The 21,995-nt window shown below is 57.6% G+C and overlaps 1 protein-coding gene across 3 annotated transcripts; it reads left to right on the forward strand.

The window, feature by feature from the left end:
- The first annotated feature begins 569 nt into the window (after positions 1 to 569).
- VSTM2B (V-set and transmembrane domain containing 2B) lies at positions 570 to 21,725 on the forward strand. Of its 3 annotated transcripts, XM_058674448.1 has the most exons (6): positions 570 to 1,001; positions 1,437 to 2,071; positions 2,628 to 2,812; positions 3,691 to 3,720; positions 4,875 to 5,346; positions 21,055 to 21,725. In XM_058674448.1, the coding sequence occupies exons 2-6, from the start codon at positions 1,990 to 1,992 to the stop codon at positions 21,141 to 21,143; spliced, it is 858 nt and encodes a 285-aa protein (XP_058530431.1). In that variant the 5' UTR covers positions 570 to 1,001; positions 1,437 to 1,989; the 3' UTR covers positions 21,144 to 21,725. The 3 variants fall into 3 exon arrangements, with proteins under 3 accessions (XP_058530431.1, XP_058530432.1, XP_004595054.2); XM_058674449.1 differs by lacking the exon at positions 3,691 to 3,720; XM_004594997.4 differs by lacking the exon at positions 570 to 1,001 and having other exon boundaries at positions 1,400 to 2,071.
- The last annotated feature ends 270 nt before the right edge of the window (positions 21,726 to 21,995 follow it).

Here is a 21,995-nt window from a genome sequence, read left to right on the forward strand (position 1 = left end):
GGCCTCTCCTCCTTCCCAGCCAGAGGACCTGGCCATTGCAGCTTTGGGAGGAACAACAGTGATGGGGATAGACACAACTCCTTGACCATACACAGGAAACTGAAACCTTGGTCCAGGCGGGAAAGAAGGGCGTTGTCCAGGGGCGCCGTGTTGCCGAGCGCAGAGCTTGGCCAGAGCCGGCACCCTCTCCCCTTCCTGCACTGTGCGCAGCCTGCCTGGACCCTAGTGGCTGCTGGAAAGTACTTTCACAGGGCACCCCCGAGTTGCCAGGGAGGCGCGCAGATATGCTGAGGTGTCCCACCCCCCAACAAAGACGCTGAAATTCACTGCTTGAGGACCCCCCCACCGAGGAAGGTAACGGAGAGCGCCAGGCCAAGCCCTGAGGCTCGCCCCTGAACCACTACTTGCTCGGTCCGAGTGACAGGTCCGCCCCCATGCTATCCTTCTGAGCTAAGCCGCTCTCCCTCAGACGGCCGGGGAGAGGGCGGGCTCCGGGCGCTGGGGCGGTCACGGAATGCGGGGAACGCCAGACGGGGAGGTTGGTTCCCGAACGCTACTGTGGTCTCAATTTCTGCCTCCCTCCTTCTCAGGACCCCCTCTTAGCGCTGGGTGAAGAGGGGCAGGGACCCACGAAGAGCGGGTGGGGAGCAGGGACCAGCGATCCAGGGACAGGAACCCCGCCCCCGCCCAGAAACCTCCCGGGCCCGGAGTCGTGCCCGGCGCTCCGCACCCCACCCCATCCCCGCCGCCTCTGCCGTCACTCACGGCCGCTGCTGGCTGGCTCGCCCGGGCGCTCTCCGCGCCACAGGAACCTGCTCGCCCGGCGCTGTGCGCTCACTTCTTGCTCACAACACTGCAGACTCTCGGCGTCGCCGCCGTCACCCGGCTTCATCCCCGGCCCGGAACGGCGCTCCGCCCTTCTCCCTGGTCCCCAGCGCCCACCTGCCTGCCACGGCCCTGGCCTGGGCCAAAGAGCGGTGACGCTCGTTGCCCAAATCAGGGTAAGGAGTTGAGGGCTTGGGTGTTGGGTGGGAGGCTGCGGAGAGGGCCGCAGGACACGCTAGGAGAGGACTGAGCAGCGGTCTCGAGCGATGGAGACTGGGAAGAAGCCAGGAGAGTTTGGGTGGGAGGACCCCCAATCAAAGAGGGTGCGGGGCGGGGCTGCGCTCCAACCGGAGAGACTGTGGTCCCTCCGAGCGACCCCCGCGTTGAGGGGGGTGCGCTCCAAGGTAGGGGCGGTGTGGGGCCGAGGCGGGAGCGGGGAGGGGAGGTGGAGGACGGGGGTGGTGCAGCAGCGGAGGCGGCTCGGCGCCCAGCCACTGACCGCCCCCTCCCTCCCCTCCCCGCTCCTCCCCTCCACCCCGCCCGCCTCTCCCCGGCTCCGGGTCTGCCACGCCGGTCCCGCTCTCCCTGCGCTGCGCTGGATCGGACGCCAGGTCTGCGCGCCGCGGCTGAGCGCCCACTCGCGGAGAGAGCCGCGGAGAAGCCGGCGGGGGCGGCGGCGGGAGAGCTCGGCGGGAGCTGGAGGAGGTGGCAGTCGGAAGGCGAACCAGGAGGAGACCAGGAGGAGGGTAGAAGCTCGCGGCTAGGAGGCGCGCACTCTCCCGGTCAGGGATGGGTCCTGGCGCAGCTCGGCCCCTGCCGGTTCGGCCGGGCGGAGACTGAAGCGCGTCTCACCGCCACCACCCCCCCGTCACCCACCCTCCGCACCGTCCTGTGGACACCCAGACCGAGCGAGGCACTGACGGACCCCCGCTAGCCTCCTGCACACCCCCACCAGCGCCCCCCGCCGGAGCCGCGCCGGGCCAGCCGGCGAGAGAGCGGGGCTGATTGGCGGCCGCCGGCGGCCAGGGGAGGGGGCGCCGCGCGGGGCCATGGCAGGCTCGGAGGCGTCCTAGCCCGAACCGGAGCCGCAGCCGGAGCCCACGCTGTTGCCACCGCCGCCTCTCCGCGCCCGGGCCCCCGCTGCCACCGCGCCCCCCGCGGGAGATGGAACAGCGGAATCGGCGCGGCGCCCTCGGATACCTGCCGCCTCTCCTGCTGCACGCCCTGCTGCTCTTCGTGGCCGACGGTGAGCGCGGGAACTTTGCTGCGGCGGTGGGTTCGGGGTCTTCTTGGCCGGGGCCGCCACGAAGGAACAAGAGAAGGGGCAGATTTCTAGCTGTCTGCAGCCATCGCGGTGTGCAGCTCGCGCTCTCGGAGGGTTAGGCGAGAAGAGCCGTGAAGGGTCGCCGCAGCGCCCGCGCCCGATGCGTTCCGAGTCCGGCGGGCTCGAGCTGCGGCAAGGCTGCCTGCTGAGAGCGGGAGTCGGGAGCCCCAGCCTGGCCCCGGGGGTGCGGCCCAGCGCGCGAGAGAGACGTGAGCCGCCCCTCCCGCTCCGGAGGGAAGCGGTCTGCAGCCTCTGGCCGGAGCCCGCTGCTGCCCCGCAGCAGCCCGATCCAACTTTGCTTAGCGCCGCCGGCCGTGCGCTACCAAGTCGCCGGTGGGGGTGAGGGTGGGAGTGGGGGCGGCACCAGGCCAGCTAGCCCCGGAGGGAGCGAGCGCCTTGCCTTGACGGGGGTTGCCCCAGGCCCCCGCCCTCCAGCTAGTCACGCCTCTCTTCCCCCATCCCCACCCCCGCCCTCCAGCTACATTCACTGAAGTACCCAAAGATGTGACAGTACGGGAGGGAGACGACATCGAGATGCCGTGCGCGTTCCGGGCCAGCGGGGCCACCTCGTATTCGCTGGAGATTCAGTGGTGGTACCTCAAGGAGCCGCCCCGGGAACTGCTGCACGAGCTGGCGCTCAGCGTGCCGGGCGCCCGGAGCAAGGTAACCTACTGGGGATGGCGAAGGCGACCCCGGGGCAGGCCGCCGGCGGGACTGGCGAAGCCCGCGGCACGCTTCCAGTCCTCTTCAAAGTCAACCGCTGGCGCACCCCCAACCACCACCACCAGCACCACCAAACCCTGATTCTCTGGACAGGGTCCTTGCTCCCGCAACCCCATTCCCATCTGGATGCTAAAAGCCAGAGCGGGTCACCTGCTCTAACGAGCCTCGAGCCAGCGTCTAATGAGGGAAGACCCCCCCCCCCCACACACACACACCGTTGTCCAGCCGGGCTCCACTGCGCCCCGCCGCTCTGAGATTCCCAGGGCACCGGGCCAAGAAGCGAAGCTCCCCCGGACTAGCAGGGAGGCCGGCGGGTCACCTCCAGCGTCCCGGGTTCGAGGGGCGGCCCCCCTGGTCCACTCTGCCCAGGTCGCCTCACAGGCCATACTGTCATACACGCAGGCTAGAGCGCGCGCGCACACGCACCTATACCTACACCTACCTGTGCACCTACCTACATTCTCTCAGGCTTCCACCCAGAATTACTGCTGCAGGTCTCCTACTGGGTCTGCTCCGCACACACCGAACGGCTCCAGATCACACGGAGGATTTGGGGAGCCAGGGCGAGGGTCTCCCCCTTCCCCCTCCCATCGTGGCGGGTGGCCAAACCCCCTTTTCAGCGCGGTCCCACATCCTGCTAGCTGCAGACTCCGCTTCCTTCCGGATCAACTCTGAAAATCCTTCCGCCCTCGGTGCCCTCAATTCCCTCCACACCCCGAGGCGGTTTGGGCCCCCCGAATCCGAGTCTGAGAACCCATGAGCCTCCGAAGGCCACGCAAGCCTAATGTCTGTTTCTCCTCTCCCTCCCTGCATTTTAGGTAACAAATAAGGATGCAACTAAAATCAGCGTAAGTGTGGAGCCCAGCGCGGCCCGCGGGAGACCCCTTCCGGCCGCTTCGCGCCCCACAGCTCCCTCCCCTTTAGCAGGCCTCGCCGGCGGCCTTGGCAACTCGCAGCCCAGCTCGCGGCCGCGCCTTGGCGGCTGCCTGGCATTCCGCGGCGCCATCTGTCGCCAGCAGCGAGCTCGGTTCTCTTTTGTGTAGACCGAGAATCCGAGGCTCCAGTGCTCAGCTCAGCGCTCGCTGTAAAACTCTCGTGCGCTCGCCTGCCAGTCTCGGGCGGCGGTGCTCCCTTGCGGTCGCTCGCCCTAGCCCTCACCACGACCCCGCTCCGGCTGCCGCCCCCTCCGCCCCGCCGCCACCCTCCGTCTTCGGTGGGCTTGCAGGTGTGGGCACTGCGTGCTGTAGGCTTGCGCGGGGCACTGTTGGGGGGGAGTCTTGCTAGGATGCGCGGAGTCCAGGGCATGGGTTTTGTAACTCTGGGAGAAGTGCCGGAGCCTTCTCTGCTGAGCGGGTCAGGATTAGAGCTGGAGAGGTCCGGGCTTCTTCGTGGGCTCGCTGTAGAGGTGAGGGCTCCCCGAGTGCACTGGGAAAGGCGAGCTCGGAGCAGCCACCAGGAGGGCAGCCTCAATGTCACCTGTGTCCTTGGGGAAGCTAGAGTTAGCTACGAAGGGTAGGGAATCAACCTGGGTCAAGTGCACCTGTGAGGGCCAGCTCTCCTTAGGAGGCAACCCAGGACCTCCCATTCCAGTGCGATAAGGGTGCAAGGTCAGATTTGGCCAGTGGCTGGGCTGGAGAGAGTCCACGCGGAAACGATGAGGGAGGGGCAGTGAACCCTTCAGCAGGAGGGTGGGGTGGGGCTGCCTTGCGGAGGGAGAAGCAACTGGAAGATCCGGAGTCTGGGTTTGTGGGGGCGGGGATGCAATGTGGGAACCTGGCCACCCAGGGGCAGAGCCACCCCACGGTGAGGCAGGATCTGGATTTCCCGCTGCGCCGGAGAAGTGCAGGTGCGGGAAGCTGGACCTTGGCGGGGGGCAGGCACGGTCCCAGGGGAGGGGGGAGTTGAGACGCACTCGCACGCACGGCGCGGGTGGAGAGGGCTAACTCTGCCGGCACCAGCGGGAAGACCCGCCGGGCAGGCCGCTAACCCAGCTCTCTTGCAGACGGTGCGCGTCCAGGGCAACGACATCTCTCACAGGCTCCGGCTGTCGGCCGTCCGGCTGCAGGACGAGGGCGTGTACGAGTGCCGCGTGTCGGACTACAGCGACGACGACACGCAGGAGCACAAAGCCCAGGCGCTGCTGCGCGTGCTCTCGCGCTTCGCGCCGCCCAACATGCAGGCCGCCGAGGCCGTGTCCCACATCCAAAGCAGCGGACCGCGACGCCACGGCTCCCCCAGCGCTGCCAACGCCAACCCGGCGGGTGCCGCGGGCCGCACCACCTCCGAGCCTAGCCGCGGTGACAGGAGCCCGCCGCCCGGGAGCCCTCCCGCCGCCCCGGATCCCAGAGTCCCCGAGGCTGCCGTCGCCTCCGAGGCGCACACGGCCACCACCACTGTCATCGCCACGGCTGCTGCTTCGTCGGCGTCGCTGCCACCAGGCCAGGCTGTCCTTCTGCGCCAGCGGCATGGCTCCGGTAAGGGCAGGAGAGGCGAGGGGGCGTGCAAGCTGTCGCGAGGACAGGAGGGCCGACAGGACCCGGGGCGCAGGGCGGTCCTGACCCGGGAGTTTAAAAAGGAGGTCTGCCTCTTGATTCTCACGCTCGCGGTCTCGGCGCATGTTGCGAGATGTGCGGTTTCCTGGCCCTTTGCTTCTGGTGTCTCTGCTCTTGGCTTGTGTTCGATCACCGCGTGATACCTGTGAATGTGCGGGTCTCGGAGTGTGCCTGAGGCTGCCGTGTGCAGCGCGTCGTCTTGGGTTTGGAGCTTGGACCCTTGAGGACCAGCTCATATGTCTCAAGCCTGAGCCTGGAGAGAGGCCACACAGGCCGAGGCAGTAGCACCTGGCTGAGAGGGTGAGGACGTGGTTGAAATGTGGGTGCCATTCTCTGCTGCTCATAGTCGAGCAGACTGGGGCCGAGCCGGTGGGGGTGGCCCCTTTTGCGGCTTCTGCTGCCTCTGGCCGGGGTCAGGATGGTCCCCGACCACTCTGCATGCTGTTGTATATTGCAGTTCCAGTTCCCTTGAGGACGATGCCCTGTGCAGTGGGAGACTTGTTGCAGAGGGTATGTGTCAAGGGGTGTGTGATGTGCTACGAGCAGATTAGAAGACCAAGGGGACTGCCAGGACAGTGTCCAAAACAGGGAGGGGCTAGTAACCCCAGAGGGAGATTCCAAGGTGGTGGCTGACTCGCTCAGGGCTGTGCTATTCTGAGAGTGGAATGACCCTCCCCCTCCCTCCATGCTGGGCTGGGCCCGCAGCTTTCACTGCAGTCCCTGATTTTGGTTACTCCCTGAGCCATGTGCCCCATCTGCTGTGATGCAGAGGCCCTTAGAGAGCATCTCTCTGACCCCTGGACCCTGAAAACTTGGGACAGTCATACCTCCCAGGTGTGACAGAATCCATCTGCAGGCCCCTGCAATTGAATCCACCTGTTCCCTCCCTTCTGCTGAGTCCAGGGTGCCAGGCCTCATACAACAGCTTACCCAAACTGGTGAGACCACCGGTTTATCTAGCCCATTGCTCCATTTTTTTCACTCTGTTCTACACCCATGGCAGGCTCCCCAATGAGTCTCAGGATAAGGGCTGGGTCTGAAGGCCTCATCCCTGTTAGGTACCACACAGGGACACTCAAAACTTTCCTCCAGGCTCTCGGGGGAGGTAGAGCAGAAGGAAGCTGTAGGTTCAGCCTGCTCCAGCTCCTATATTAGCACTAGGCGTCATGACATATAAACCTGGGAATATCCATGGCTTGGTGTAATTATATTGTTTCTTGCCCACGTTATCATTCCCTGGAGTAGGAGGTGCAAGGGCTCAATTCCAGGTCTAGAACTCAGATCTAGAACGCCAGCAGCTTCAGCAAGTGGCTTTCCAGAATAGTTTGAGAGAAACAATATGTCACCAGCCCTGAGAGCAGAGGTGGAAGCTGCCCTTCTGGGCCCAGTTCCCTGCGAGAGTGGAGCCCTCATGAGAGGGTGGGGTAAGGTCTGGGAAACCACTTACAGCCTCAGGTGGGTGTCGAGATGCAGTAAGTCTACTGCAGGCTAGATTTTTTTTTAAGTTAGATTTACATGGCCTGTGACTAAAGTTATAAATATCACAGTCCTTGACCAAGGGAAGGTTCCTCACCTGTGTCTAAGGCACACATTTTGTATGGGGAGTCAGTCTCTCATGCATTGGGTGTTCCTAAATCCTTAGGGGATAGAGGAGGCAGCCGCCCAAGGCATCTTGGCAGTGCTGCACTCTCGCAGGGAAGGGAGGAGGCCGTGTTTGGTGTATAAGGGCCAGGCCTGGAAGCAGCCTCGTGTCTTCACTGTGCAGAGCAAGAGCAACTCCTTGGAGGAGCCAGATGCCTCTGTCCACCACCAGATTGGCAGCTGGTGCTACTGGGGAAGAGAAGCCCCTCTCACTCTGTAACTGTGTGATAACAGGTTGTGATACACCCCTCAAACGCCTCCTCCAAGCTGTAAGTACAGGATGTGGGAGACAGAGGCCATGTGTGAGTCATACCTGAAGCCCTTCTGGCTGTGTGACTTTAGGCAACTGCCTCACCCCTCTGAGCCATCTGTAAAACAGGGCAGTCCCTGACTGCAGAGGGAACGTAGTGTTACTGTGCATATGGGCTCATGGTGATTGCCATGGCCTAAGTTGTTCTGGCTGAAGAAGAGGGGACAAGGAAGATAAAACTCAGTGGCTAGCCATTGGAGGACAAGCTAAGGAGAGCTCTGATAACCACTGGACACTACAGGATTGGGTGCAAGCTTTGATCAAGGATGCACCAAAGGAAAGAAAGCTCTTTTTTAAAGAGTTTTATTTGAAAGGCAAAGTTATGGAGGTAAAGAGTTTCCGTCCATTTGGCTCACTCCCCCAAATGGCCACAACAGCCATGGTTGAGCCAGGCTGAGCCCAGGAACATGAACTTCCTTCTGGGTTTCCCATGTGGTATAGGGATCCAAGGGCTTGGGCTATCTTCTGCTTCTTTCCTAGGCTATTAACAGGGAGGCAGAGCAGCTGGAACTTGAACCAGAGCCCATCATGGGTGGTGGCTTTAACCCCTCTATGTCACAATGCCAGCTCCAGGAAAGAGCTTGAAGAATGAGCTTGGTAGCAGTGCTCATAGAATGGTAGCAAGGCCAAGATCAGCTTATTCCTGCTTCAGTCTCTACCTTCCCCTGGCCAAAGTTTGACCCATGAGCCCAGCCAAGGCTGGTCTAACTGCCTGACATAGTCACTAAGGTTGGGTACAATAGTGGAATGCCCCAGGGCCTGGCACTTCCTATGGAAGGTATGATAATTGGTGCTGTCCTTCCTGTAGGATAAGGGGTCCTTCTGTCAGCTCAATGCTGATGGCACTTTGCCCAGGGTCATCCCAGGAATGGGGCCTTGGGCACCTGCACCTGCCAGCCTCAGGACAGTGTGTTCATATCTTAATAGCTCAGGGCAGCAGCCTGGGTTCACAGCTTCTTTCTGCCTCTCCAGGAGTGAAGGTAGTGCTAACTGGGTGCCAGCATGACTCACAGGGTTGCTACAGGGATGGTGGCCTCTCAGGGCTCTGTTTCCTGGCTTGATCAGGCCAGGAGTAGCATAGATGCCTCAGCAAGAGCCCTGACCTCTCCAGATCCCTTTTGGGAGGTCCAGCCGAGAGGAAAGTAGCAGACACCACCACACTGGGCACCCAGGACATGGATCAGTCTATAGCCATGTTCAAAGCATTACAGCAGCCAGCAGAGGGGGCTGTGACTCCCTGGACTAACCAAGAGGAGCAGTGGCCTCAGGGCAAACACACTGTGTCCATTGTGCCCCAGCAAGAACCCCCTGTCCTCCTGCCCACTATGCTATCAGGGCTTCCTGTTGGCCAGAGCCTCCTGGAATCCAAGGGCACGGGTACCTGGATGATGTAGACTTCACAGGTGGGCCTCCAGGGCCTAGGAGCAGAGCAGAAAAGGCTGATGGAGGATGAGTTCGGGCATTACCGAGGCTCCTCCTAGGCCGTGGGGACACTATGACTGTCTCTTACTGGTAACATCTCAGTGGGCCCATCCCCTGCGAGGTAGTTGCTTCCGGTGGGAAGGCAGTGTGTGTTTGATGGCTGCTGTGCCCATGCCAGGAAGGATGGGGCCAACCCTGCTCTCACCTTCATCCTTAAGCTGTGGCAGGGCCAGGCAGCCAGCCCGGGCCCCATATGTGCCCAACGCAGCCAAATACATATTTGCACTAAAATTTTATGTGCAAAAACTCATTCGTTTCACGTCTCATTTGTCAAGAGACATTTTGGTATTTGTGCTTAAAAATCAACATGGGCTGGATTAGCCGAGCAGAGCCGGCACTGGAGGCTGGGTGTCTTCTTAGCCGCATCCGTAAATCTGGCTCCTAATTAATCTGAATGCTGACCCATTTTTCACGAACATTTTGTTGCTGGTTGTTGTTTCTAGCAGAGAGGGAGGGAGGAAGGGAGAGCACAAAACAGTATCTTCCAAGCACTTCTGACCTGGGAGTCACTGCAGCCGAGTGCAGCCTCCCCTCCAAAGAATCCAGCTTGCAATTGAAGGCTTATGCATTGGCAAGAGGGTCCCCTCTGAAGGGACCTCAGGATCGGATCGGTGCTGTGCGAGCCTCTAATTAGCCTCAGGGCTCTAGCAGCAAGGAGAGGCACCATAGCCCCCACAGAGCAGTGTCTAGATGTGGCACACTTGTGCCTGGTGCCCACACAGAGAACTGGCTCTCCATGTTTCAATTAATAATCAGACAAAGACAGTCAAGGCCATGGGTGTGACTGCTTTGGAGAAGCTGTTGCTGCTGGGAGCCATCTAGGGGGAGCGTCCTTGGGCGTCACCATGACAACCATAAACCCGCACTGAAGGGGGCTGTGGGCAAGGTGAAGACACTGAGTCTTGACCCGAGCCCCGGGCCCCGGTGGATGACAGAGCAGGATTGGGTGCCAGCATGACCCTGGAGAATCGCAATGCTGCCTGTGGTGTCTTCAGTAGTAGCAGCAGGGTGCTGGTGCCTTGGGGCACCACCTGTGCAGGGGGTCACCCTGGGCCCTGGAGGGTCAAAGATAACCGCCTGAAACAGTCCACTCCTCCTCCAAGTCCCAAGGTGCCATGGGGCTCAAAATTAAGAACAGGAGTCTGACAAAAGATGTCGCAGAGAAGACAGAGCAAGGCTCACTGAACCTCCTGCTAGAGAAAAAGCGAGGGCTTCAGGAAGGAAATGGCCAAGCCTCACGGTCAGCAGGAGCCGCCCAAATCTGCCCAGAGAACAACATGCAGGGGTCCCCAGGAGTGGTGATCATGGATGGCCACCATGGACCCAGGCCTGGGGACTCCCAGGAAACTTGGGCAAAGAACTGAGTGTTAGAGTCTGCAGAGGGGACTGCCCTGCACCAGCACAGCAACCAGAGACGGCTTCATGTAGACAGTGTGTGATTTCAGACTTGTAAAAGGCACCTGCGCTGATGCTGTCCCCTGTTTGGTTAGTCCTCGGAAAGCTGCTGGAGGACTCTCCCCACCCCACCCTGTGCCCTGATACCAAGTTCTGCTGCCATCTAGCCTGTCACTAAGTGGGCCAGGCACAATGCAGCCTTTCTCTGGGTCCCAGAGAGATCTCAAATTAAGGACAGAAAAGCCACTCCTGGATTAGAATCAGGATAAAGAATACTTTATCTTTTTACTGAGCTCTTACCCTGTGCCCCAACTCACTTAAGCCCACCGGGCACACAGCCACCTTCCCTGCTTTTAACCCAAAGCCAGATCCTTTCCCCGGCTGGAAAGAGGAGCCAAGAGCCGGCCTTCTTAAAGATTTATCTTTATTTGAAAGGCAGATTAATGGAGAGAAGAGACAGGGCAAGATCTTCCATCCACTGGTTCATTCCCTAAATGGCCTTAATGGCCAGAGCTGAGCTGATCCAAAGCCAGGAGCCAGGAGCTTCTTCTCTGTCTCCCACATGGGTACAGGGTTCCAAGGCTTTGAATCATTCTCCACTGCCTTCCCAGGACATAAACAGGGAGCTGGATCAGAAGTAGGACAGCCAGGACATGAATCAGCACCCATATGGGAATTCAGGGGTCAGATTTTCCCAGTGTCCCCAGGAGCCCAACCCTCCATGCGAGGCACAGGTTTTTGCAGCTGTGGATATTAAGGCTTCCTCAGCCTGTGAGTGGAAAAGTGAGGTCAAGTGCTTTTGTAGCATGATATTGATTGATTCTTTTACATGTGGATAGTGGTAAGGGCTTGGCTATGACCTAACCCCCTGGGCTTTTTGTGGGAGGTGCCAGCATGGTTTTAAGGCATGCTTGCAGCCCAGCAGGGGGAAACGGCTCATCTTTTTTTTTGTTTCCCTGAGCTATGCTGGGTTCCCCGGCCCATCTCAGAAAGCCAGGGCTGAAGTTCCACTTTGACTTATGTAAGGGCTGCTGGAAAGTTGAACAGGAGGCTTCTCGCACACAGGCCCAGCCCCTGGAAGGCCCCATTCCTACCTATTCATTATGAAGCTGACAAGCCTGCTTCCCTGGGGTGGTGCTTCTGGGGAAATTAGCCTGCTTGTCAATGGCTTTGGTGCTCTCAGGGAAAATGTGCTATAAATACCAAGATGGATTACCCCATTTGGCCTCCTCTGGGTTAGGGTTTAGCTGCTGTTCAGCAGCCAGTGATGGAGGGAGCCGCTCATGACAGCAGTGTCCTGGGCAGCCAAGCCAGAGCATGAGGCCAAGGCTGCATTCAGGCCGCTTGATCCACACATGTCCTCCATGAGATGGTTCTGGAGACACCGGCTTTGCCAAGCCTGTCCTTGTGGCATCCGTGTATGGAGAATGCTTCAGGGAAGTCTTGCTTGTTCTGTCCTGTCATTATCACCCTCCAGGCTGGAACACCAAAACTTCCTGCTGGCTTCAGCTGCCTCGGGCTCTTATGATTCAAGGAGAGAGTTTCTATCCATTGCAAATAAGGAGCCACAGTAGACATTTCAGAAGCTTCGCTCCCACCCCTTCTTGCAATACTCTCCCCCACCACTGGCCTTACCCTGTCCAGCTAAGCTGGACCTCAGTGGTCCATCAAGCTCAATGATCAATAGAGCCTAGGAGTACCTAGTTGCACAGCCGACACCCATCGGGCAGTGGAGACATCAGCTCTTCATGACTATTTGGGGAGAGCAGGGTTGGTTAGCTCACAACTCTGGAGGGTCTAGGGCCTGGTGCCTACATCAGATCAGCTCTGGTTCCTGCCGACTGCATCCACCTGGGTGTGTCAGTGACAGAATGGCAGAAAAAATCAATAGTCCCTTTGCCAAACAGAAAGTCAGAAAAACAGCTGCCAGGCACCTTTTTTTTTTTTTTTTTTTTTTTAGATTTGTTGTGTTTGGAAGACAGAGGGAGAATCTTCCACCTACTGATTCACTCCTCAAATAACTGCAATGGCAAGGGTTGGGTTAAGCCAGAGCCAGCAGTTTCATCCAGATATCCCACATGGTGCAGGGGCTCAAGCACTTAGACTATCTTCTGCTGCTTTCCCAGGCGCATTAGCAGGGAGCTGGATGAGAAGTGGAGCAGCCAGAACTTGAACTGGTGCCCCAGTGGCATCCTGGCTTACAACCCTGGCCTCAGCTCCTGCTTTTCTAACAATCTCTCATGATAGGGAGCAGGGTCACAGGGAGAACATATGGGTGCCCTTGGAGGGGACTCCACTAGGCCCCACCCCTTAGAGATTTGAGCAGAGGAAGCTTTGGGGGGCATTCCAAACAAAAGCATGGAGTGAGATGACCTGGCATCAGTCCCTCAAAAGCAGTGCATTGTGGGAAAGAACCAAAGCATAAACTCAGGAGAGATTGCAGGCAGTTCTGGGTGAAGGAGTATTACCACCTCTGCCAACCACTTCATCCTTCCTCCCATTGTGCCAATGCTCCTTGCCCTTCTGCTGGCCACTGGCAGGCCGTGCTTTGACACCAGCAAGTTCTCCCCATTTCTGGCCCTGACAGAGCACCAGCCCCCAGAAACCAAAGGATGAACCCCAAGCCAGCCCTGCCTGAGTCTGACACTTGTTCTGCTAGGACTCTAATTCTGTCACTTCTGGCCTGCCAGGGGGAAGCTTGCCCAGTGGTCTTCATCCGAGGTGTACCAGTTCCCAAGCCAGAGATGCTGCATGAGATTGTAGAGGCTAGTCCAAGGGGTGGGGCAGGTGTTAGCTTTGCCCAGAGTCTGGCACCTGTCGATGCTCCATTACCTATATCACCCAGGAGGCCCATTGAGGTAGGTGATCAGGGTGTGCCCCTCCCAGGAGTCCCTCAGGGGTTCACTCTCTGTCTTGCTCTCACTGGGGGCATCGTGGGATGGAAGGAGTCCCAGGGGAGCTGATGGGGCTCAAGCACAGCCAGTGCCATCAGACTGCAAATGGCCCCAGCAAGGCGCTATTTCTGTGCATCACTCACTCGCTGCCACTCCGCAGGGGGAGTGTGGGAAACGGGGTCGCTGCCATGTCCTCATCCTTGCCTGGCTGAGGCTGTTGCCCATGAGTCAGAAGCTCCTTGGTGAGCAAGCACAACTTCACTGCGGTTTCTCATGTTCCATCAGCAAAGGAAACTACCACATTTGCACAGATGCCCTCTGGGCCTGGCAGCGCCTGCCCTGCTCCCAGGCAAGGCCACACCTGGTCAGGTGTGCCAGGTCAGTGGTGCCTGCTCTGCCTTTGTTGTATAGGCAGCCATCCATGGGGAGCAGGCAGGCACTGTGATGGGGGGAGGAGGGGCAGCTTGTGTCTGCATGCGGCACTGGAGAGCTGCAGCTCTGGGGAAGCGAGCAGAGGGAAGATGCTGCACAGAGTAGCGTAGCCAGAGGGAGCCTGGCGAAGTCCAGGACTGGACAGGAGGTGCCCACGTCACCTGTGTGGGGAAACGCAGTGCTGGGCTGGGAGGAGTGGTCTCCCTGTACAAGTCTTTCTTCCATGCCTGTTCCTGTACTGTCACATCATGCTGACATTCTACCTGCTTTCCCAGTGATCGCCAATGCTGCCGCTGCTTGGCATCAGGGGCTCGTGAGAGGGAGGTGAGCTGATGTCGCCTCCCCAGGAGCTACTGGGGGTGGGAGTGGGCTGCCTGCACCCTTGGAAAGTCAGGACTCCCGCTTGTCCAGCTCTGTCTCCAGGGTTTCCTGGAGCTTACCTCCCACCCATTCTTCTGAGAGCCGTGGACTCAGAGTCCCTCCCTCTGCTGACCCTTGGCCCACTGCCTGTCAGCTCCCTTCAGGAGGAAGTTGGGTTTTCTTAAAGCCAGGAAAGCCCAGCTGCAATGTCAGTCCCCTAAGAGCAACTTTTATTACAGTTGATTCTTGTAGAAACGCCACTTGGCCCAGAGGAAGGTTCTTTAATAAGCCTAGGGGAGGCAGAGCTGACGTCATGTCAGGCTGTGTCTGAACTGGGGCTGGAGTTCCTGGCCAGCTGGCACGTCTGGTCTGGTCCAGGCTGGGGGGCAGGGGCTGCACAGAGCCCTGGTGGCCAGGCCATGCATCTCTGAGGATGGATTTGGGGTTCAGCCAGGGCACTACTACCCCCATGCCCTGGGCCTGGCCTAATGCATTCATTTCCTCAGCCAAGTGGTCCTAGAGCATCTATTGGGTACCAGAACTGTGCTGGGCATGGAGGGCACAGTATGACTAGGACCAGTGAGGCTCTGAGAGTCTGGCAGAGGCAGACACAGAACGCTGATTGAGCGGTCATATGGCCTTGGCTGGTGTTCTAAAGGAGAGACCATGGGCTGCATTAGCCAGAACAGGGGGATGACCCAGTCAGGGAAGGGTCACTGAGCAAGTGAGACTTGTTATGATCTAAAAGGTGGGGAGCAGTTAGGTGGGAGTGGAGGAGGGTGGAGCTTTCCAGAAAGGCCCTGAGACAGAAAGGAGTCAGGAAACTGCCAAAGCCAAGGTTGCTACAGCAAAGCCTGAGAAACCAAGAAACCAAGCAAGGGACAAAGTTAGGAGAAATTCACTGCTCAAAGTCAAATGAAGACTTTAGGAGGAGCCGTGGGGGGGGGGGTGTGGCTTTGCCCTGAGGGCTATGGCATTGGGAGCAAGTGGGATAGGCAGGCACTATGTTTTCAAAAATAATTACTGTGACTGCAGAATGGAGGCTGCAGAGCAGGTCTGGGTGGATGTGAGGAGACCACTAGAGAAGCAACCATCAGCCAAGAGATGATGGGGCTTGGACTGTGTGAATACAGGTAGAAGGATATCTGGATGGTGGTGAGGTGCGTGGGCAGGGCGGCGGGGGTGTGTGTGGAACAAACAGCTGGTCCATCCATGGAGGAGTGAGGAGATGGGAGAGGAGCAGAGGAGAGAGCGCGTGGATAGACAGACGGATGCGTGGATGGGCAGGATGGCAGATAATGGAATAACGAATGGATGAGTAGAAGTAAGGATGAATGGGTGGGTGGTATGGTGAGTGGATGGGAGTGGGTGGAAGGAGTAGTTGTCGGATGGGAGAATGGAACACGGATGGAAGGAAGATGTGTATGTTTACATCAGTGTGCACGTAAGTATGATGGGAATGAGTGGAAAACAGCTGAAGTATGAGTGAACGGGGAACTAGAATGGCTGGATGGAAGGACAGGTGTGCAGGGAATATGAGTTAACGCTTGCAGGTTGGGTGAGATTAGGACTACAGACAGGCAGGACTGGAGTTCCCAGCACTTGAACACTGCACACTTGGCCATGTATTCTGGGAAGGTGGCCCCAAGCTCTGGGCTGCCTCATGCCTCTGCCTTCAGTACCCAGGCAGCTGGACACAGATGGGGGAGCTGAGCAGTCAGTCCTGGCTCCTCCAGCCCCAGTGTAGGCTGGGCATCTGTAGGCTGGTGGACTGTTACCACCCATGTCAAAGTTAATACAGAGACAGACCTCCGGATGGGCAGATGAGGGACTGTATTTGGCTTAAAGGCTAATGCAACAACAACAAAAAACACAGAAGGCAATAATATATCATGCATCCTATTCTATAGAGTCCTGTTTTAATGCGTGGCATATCCTGGGCAGCTCCTCGGGGCTAATTTTATTTAATAAGCACATGTTATGGTATTTGCAGAACACTATCCCTAGGCGATCAAGATATGTTAACCTTTTTGGTTAAATTGAACTGCTGAAGAAAAGTCCTCAGAAAGAAACAGAAGGAAGAATCCAGGTGCCACTAAGGCAGAGCCTGGAAGCCGATTCTAGCAGGATGGCTCCTTTGTGCCTGCTCCATTAGCAAGCCTGGCTCGCGTCAGCAGGCCACGGAGGCTGCAGCCGGGACCTACACCCTGAGCATCCTTTATGTGGCAGGCATGAACTGGGAGCCCACTCTTTGCCTGACCTGGGATTCAGGAGGCACAGGAGGGGAGATGCCCCAGACAGCTGGGCAGTAAATCCTAGTGCTGACCTTGGGGACCTCGGGGCAGGGCAGAGCCTGTAACCCCTAACTGACTACTCCCCCAGGTCCCCAAGCACTGCAGAGTCCCTGAGTTCCAGGGGCAGCCCTGGAGAGCCCCTCAGAACCCAGTCCATCTCCGGCCTGAGCAGTTTTGCTTCCAGTGGATTTGTAGACCAGGGTTCCATGCAGTGAGGTTGAGCTACTTTATAAGGGCCTTAAAGCAGTCATCAGAGCCCTGATGTATGCAGAGCTCAAAGAAAATGCGGACTGTGAAAGTACTACGTCTAGATTTCAAAAATTCTTTTACCCAAAATGAACTTTGAATTCCATTATCTGAGAACATTATTTAAAACGATTTGTTCAGACAGGAAGACATCATTGGGGCATCTGCAGGAGGAAGGTGGGCACAGGTGATAACGAGAACTGGAAAGTGCCATGCAGACCAACTCTGTCACCTGGCTATGACAAGGGACAGAAGGTGCTGTAAGAAATAGCCCACAATGCCCGCCTCTGCCTGCATCTTCCCGTGGCCTGGTCATGGAGGCTGCCACCTGGTCATTGTCCCCAATGGACGTGACATCACCTGGAGGGAGGAGTGCTTGTCCCACAGCCAGGAGCTGGCTGCCGGGGGAGGCAGCAGGGCACCATCATCAGGATAGACAGGACCGTATCTCGCCTGCCAGCTCACTGCTCCGCATGCCACTCTCAACTTTTCTTTGAAAGATCTCTATTCGTTTTCAAACCCAATAGCATTAGTTGCTCTGAGTTTTTGCCCCCAGTTGCCAGCACACATTAATTTTACGGCAGAAATTAATTCTACCCAAACAAATTTCGTTACTGCTCAATTATTCCTTACTGACTCCCTTTGAATAAATATCCATGAAGAGGCTTTAATTAAAATGTCAACAAGGGAAGCTGGCTCCTTACAAGGTGCTGTCTCCTCGCAGCACAGCAGCTGGACTGGGGCAGAGCCCAGCTTGCTGCAGGGTCCACGGTTTAGGGCAGGCTCAGAAAACATCAGGAAGCCAGGAGGGCCCACCCTCACGCCTGCACTCCAGATGTGGGAGAAGGGGCTTACTCACTAATAAGTGGCAGAGAAATTGAATCCCCTACCCTCTACAAAGGACAGAGTCTGGATAATGGCTGTGAGTGAGGTGGGCTGAGCAAAAGGGATCCAGTTGCGTGGGGGCAGCTCACCTGGCCCTGAGGGTCAGCAGGGCAGGCCTGGTGGGTATGTGCCAGGAGCACCTGGCACAGTGCATGGTGACAGTCCACAGCTGGGAAGAAATGCCGGCCCAGGGCTGCTGAGCCTCGTGCAGCAGCCAAGACCAGAACACTTTCCCATACTGTAGGGTAAAATGGTTCCCAGTTTCCACCCCCAGGTAGAATGTATCATTACTGCAGTCTGGGGCAGGCCTCTGGCACTGTGGCTCCCTGATCAGCTCCATAGCAGCTCTGCTTCCACACTTCAGTTCCCTACTTATGTGCACTCTAGGAGGCAGGGAAGCTCTCGGGGTCACTTTGTGCCTGTGTGGTGCCCACCATCTCCCAGGCTCTGTGCAAAATGGCACTCCTATAACTGTGCGCCTCACTCCCTAATACCCTGGAGTGCCCCTGCCCTGCCTCGCACACCACCCTTCGCTTCTGAGCCACCTTCCTCCACAGAGAAAGGGGGATGCTTGACCTGCTGGGGCCAGATGTTCTCATCCACAAATCCCTGATAACTCAGAGGAACTGGGTGCATCCTGGCCCCAGTTGGAGTACAGAGTACCACTGAGACCACCCACGTGGGTACAGAGTCCCAAGGCTTTGGACTGTCCTCGACTGCTTTCCCAGGCCACAAGCAGGGAGCTAGATGGGAAACAGGGCCGATGGATTAGAACTGGCAGTCATATGGGATCCTGGTGTGTGCAAGGCGAGGACTTTAGCCACTAGGCTACCGTGTCAGGCCCTACCTCCTGGTTCTTATCTGGATTGGCCCAGGCTTCTTCACACCACAGAGGGCCCGAGGGCTGTATGAGAGAGCGTAAATCCTACCACACGAACACTTTGCACACCTGTACCTGTTTCACAGCTGATGATACTCAATAGCCAGGTCAGCAAGTCCAGAGTCAGCGTTGGGAGAACATTGTCATAGAGGGGGCTGTGTCCATTGGCTACAGTGTTTACCACTAGGATGTGCCTTGCCTGGGCTCCGGCCTGGTCAGACAGACCAGCTTCTTGTTGACACAGTGTGACAGAAATCAGGAGAGGTGAGGAAGGCTGCCCTAAGTCACACAGCAGGCTGGCATGGGGAAGGCCCCTCTCTCTGGTGCCAGTCCACATGCCAGTTCCCATAGTTCCCTCTACCCCTATGGAAATACTAAGCCAGGGAGTGAATGAAATGCTACCCAAAGCCTGGCCACAAAAGCATCCATCCATCGTCAGAGATCCCGCAGACCCTGGGCTCTACGCTTTACCACCACGGGCCTCCTAGCCTCTGGAAGCCACCACTGCAGCCTCCTGCCCAGCCTGGTGTTTCCAGCCCAGCCTGGCATGGAATGGCTGGCTGGTGCTTGCAAAACGGAGCCTTTTGGAAAGTCTATGTCACTAGCCTACTTTTGAACCTGCGTAGTTCAGACTGTCCTAGTAGCAATGACTCAACAGCAGTACTTGGAGCACATTCAGCTTTCTCCTCCCATCTCCTATGCCCAGCAATTCCACAGGCCACCTGGCTGGGTTTCCTTTGCCTGGCTCGCCAGCCCAGGAGCAGTCTCTCCAGCCAACGTCTATCTACAAGGTCTAGCAACCTGAGCACAAGAGCACTGCTTGTGGGCTCTTCATGTCTCACCTGCCACTGCCTGAGTTTCGGGCTCAGCTGGAAAATAAAGATCTGAGCCAGGAGATGTGGGAGGTGCACACCTCAGGCTGGCCACATGAGCCCTGTGCGCCCAGGAGACAGTACACCCTAGCTGGCCAGATTCCTGTTTTCCGAACACCCAGTGAGTTCCCCCCAGGAACCCGGCCATCCCAGTGGTGCGTGATTGCAGGAAGCAGTGAAGACAGACGGGGGTCTTCAGAGTGACTGTTGTCCTGCGATTCTCTCCCAGGCACAGCTGGCCAGAGGCTCAGAGACACCCAGAACCAGGCTGCAGGAGGGCCAGTAGTGATGACTGCAAAATGAGGTCTCGAACAGAATATCAGCACGGGCCAGCCTGCGCTGCTCAGAAGGGGCTCAGAAGGACTGTACATGGAGACCATTTACACACGAGCGGTGCACGGTTAGACAGCCCCTCCCTCTTCTCCATTCCGCATGTCCCTAAATGCTTAGGTACATGGAGCGCTGGAGAGTCACACTGGACGCTTTGTCAAGGGGGCAGATGGGTGAAAGCACCAGTAAGTGACCTCTGACACGGGCATTGATGGCCAGAGCCAAAGGAAGTAGGGAATTGGGGACATGCCACAGAGAAATTAACAGCACTTCCATCAGGAGAGAGAAGAATGATGCGAGCTGGCCCAGCCTTGTCAGCAGAGCCTCAAACTGGTGTTGGTAGAGGCTGGAGGAACCTAGATGGCCCCAACTGCAGCTCCCCTGGGTGGCTGAACAGAGGCAGCCATGCCCTTCTGCCCCAGCTGGTGCTGCCACAGGAAAGGGTCCCAGGTGCAGAGTCCCAGCCCGACTGGCCGGGTGGGTAAGGAGCAAGGCAGCATCCAGATGAGCAGGTGAGCAGGGTAGGGCTGCAGTCTGCTTCTGCCAACGTGCCAGACTACCAGGGATGCCCCAGGGACTTTGGCTAGCACCGAGGGGCAGGTGCAAAGCCTTCACCCCTGCCTCTCTCCTCACCAGGTAAGAAGTGTGGGTCCTGAGCGGGCTCCCCCCCACTTGCAGAGGAGGCCTAGCAGGCCATATGACCCTGAAGGAAGATGAAGAGCTGAGTGGGTAGCCCAGGCGAGGCAGGATGAAGGCACAGGTGTTCTAGCCTCAGTGACAATGCAAGAGCCAAAGTTAGGGGTTACGTGGGACAAGCAGTGAGTCAGTCCTTAAGGGCCTCAGCTCACCCAGCTGCACCACCCAGTGCTGTCTGTTTCCACAGCACTTTGGGTGGTGGGAAGGGGAAAGCTACTGACAGTATTGTCAAGGAAGGACGCTGCAGGTCTGGAAACATCCGGGTGCCCAAGGCAGGGCCGAGCGACTGCTGAGCTGTGTCAATTCAGCAGGGAGTTGAGATGGAACTGTGTACGATCACGGCATCTGCACGGAGGAGTCGAGGAGGCTGGGCCTTCAATGTGGAGGCGCAGAGGAGTCAGGGAGGCTGGGCCTTCAATGCGGAGGCGCGGAGGAGTCGGGGAGGCTGGGCCTTCAATGTGGAGGCGCAGAGGAGTCGAGGAGGCTGGGCCTTCAATGCGGAGGCGCGGAGGAGTCGGGGAGGCTGGGCCTTCAATGCGGAGGCGCGGAGGAGTCGGGGAGGCTGGGCCTTCAATGCGGAGGCACGGAGGAGTCGGGGAGGCTGGGCCTTCAATGCGGAGGCACTTTGCTACACAGCCTTGGGAGCTAGAGAAGCACATCATCTTGGTGAAAGTAAGAGAATGATGTAGACTTTGGAACCGCAAGCTGGCACGAGCCCTTTCGATTGCGGTGCATGTCATCAGCTCCGTGCGTGAGCTCTAACACAGAGCAGTGCAAGAGGCTTTGGCTTTCTCCAGAAGCTGCTGCGGGCGCCAGCCTCCAGCCGTGTGCGCACAGCTCTGCAGGCCAGTGGTGGGCTGCTGGGATTTTAGGAAGCAGGTGTCAACCTTGCCTGTCCTCTCATCCCCTGTAGGCACTGGCCCGAGGTACGCCACGGACCCAGTCCTGTCCCTGCTGCTGTTAGCCGTGCATAAGGTCCTGCGGCTGCTGCTGGGGCACTGACAACGCCACCTGCCGCCCACCCCTGCCCGGGGACCACCACATCGCCAGACAGACACGGACAGGCTGAGAAAAGCATGAAGACATCCACGTGGGAAATAAAATAAATCATATTTTTGGGGAAGTTATACAAATGTAGACCACCTAAAATACTGCATCTAGTTTCCAAATACGATGGAGTTTGGACCGTGCAGTCTGCATGGGTTCAACATTTCTCTACTCTAATGTATCTTTCTTTTCTACACTTTTTCCTCCAAGTCTTCATTTTGCACGAACTATTGAACATTTATCTTTAGGATAATATGTAAAAATGTCGGGTCAACACCTTTCTGACAAAGCAAAGTATTTTTAGTAGATTATTGTCTTTAGGATGTTTTTTTTAATTTACTTTTTTTCTTTGGGGGCTTTTTTAATTAAATTATTTCTTTTAAGACATTTGATTAAAAAAACATCTTATCATAATTAAAATCCACTGTCAATAATATTTATTTTTAAATAAAGATTGGAAACAAGGCCAGACACTTGTTTATAAACCGTATTGTATATTGCTGAATAACAGTTGAATAAAAAACGACTTTGGAATAACCTCTCTACAGCCCTGTATGACTATTAAGCCATGGCGCTCAGTGCGGCCTGGAGGCCGAGACCTGCTGCTCTCTGACACCAGCTGCACCTCACCTGGATGTCACCCAGCATGGAGGGCAGCCCAGGGCACCGGCTGCGGCCACATGGAACAGAGCAGGGCACGTGTGCGCCTCCCCCACCAGGAGTGCCAGCAAAGAAGGACACCACTAGGGGGAGCAATGATATCGCTGGTCTCTGCGAACCTCACACTTGCCGGCGTGGAGGATAGCA

This window comes from Ochotona princeps, chromosome 16 (assembly GCF_030435755.1).
Source record: "Ochotona princeps isolate mOchPri1 chromosome 16, mOchPri1.hap1, whole genome shotgun sequence".
NCBI lineage: Eukaryota > Metazoa > Chordata > Mammalia > Lagomorpha > Ochotonidae > Ochotona > Ochotona princeps.

What these genes read in the sequence shown, in the direction of transcription:
- VSTM2B (XM_058674448.1), top strand. Translation starts at nt 1,990, where the DNA reads ATGGAACAGCGGAATCGGCGCGGCGCCCTCGGATACCTGCCGCCTCTC. An exon ending in AGGATGCAACTAAAATCAGC is followed by an intron (nt 3,721 to 4,874) that starts GTAAGTGTGGAG and finishes GCTCTCTTGCAG; the next exon opens with ACGGTGCGCGTCCAGGGCAA. An exon ending in GCGCCAGCGGCATGGCTCCG is followed by an intron (nt 5,347 to 21,054) that starts GTAAGGGCAGGA and finishes CATCCCCTGTAG; the next exon opens with GCACTGGCCCGAGGTACGCC.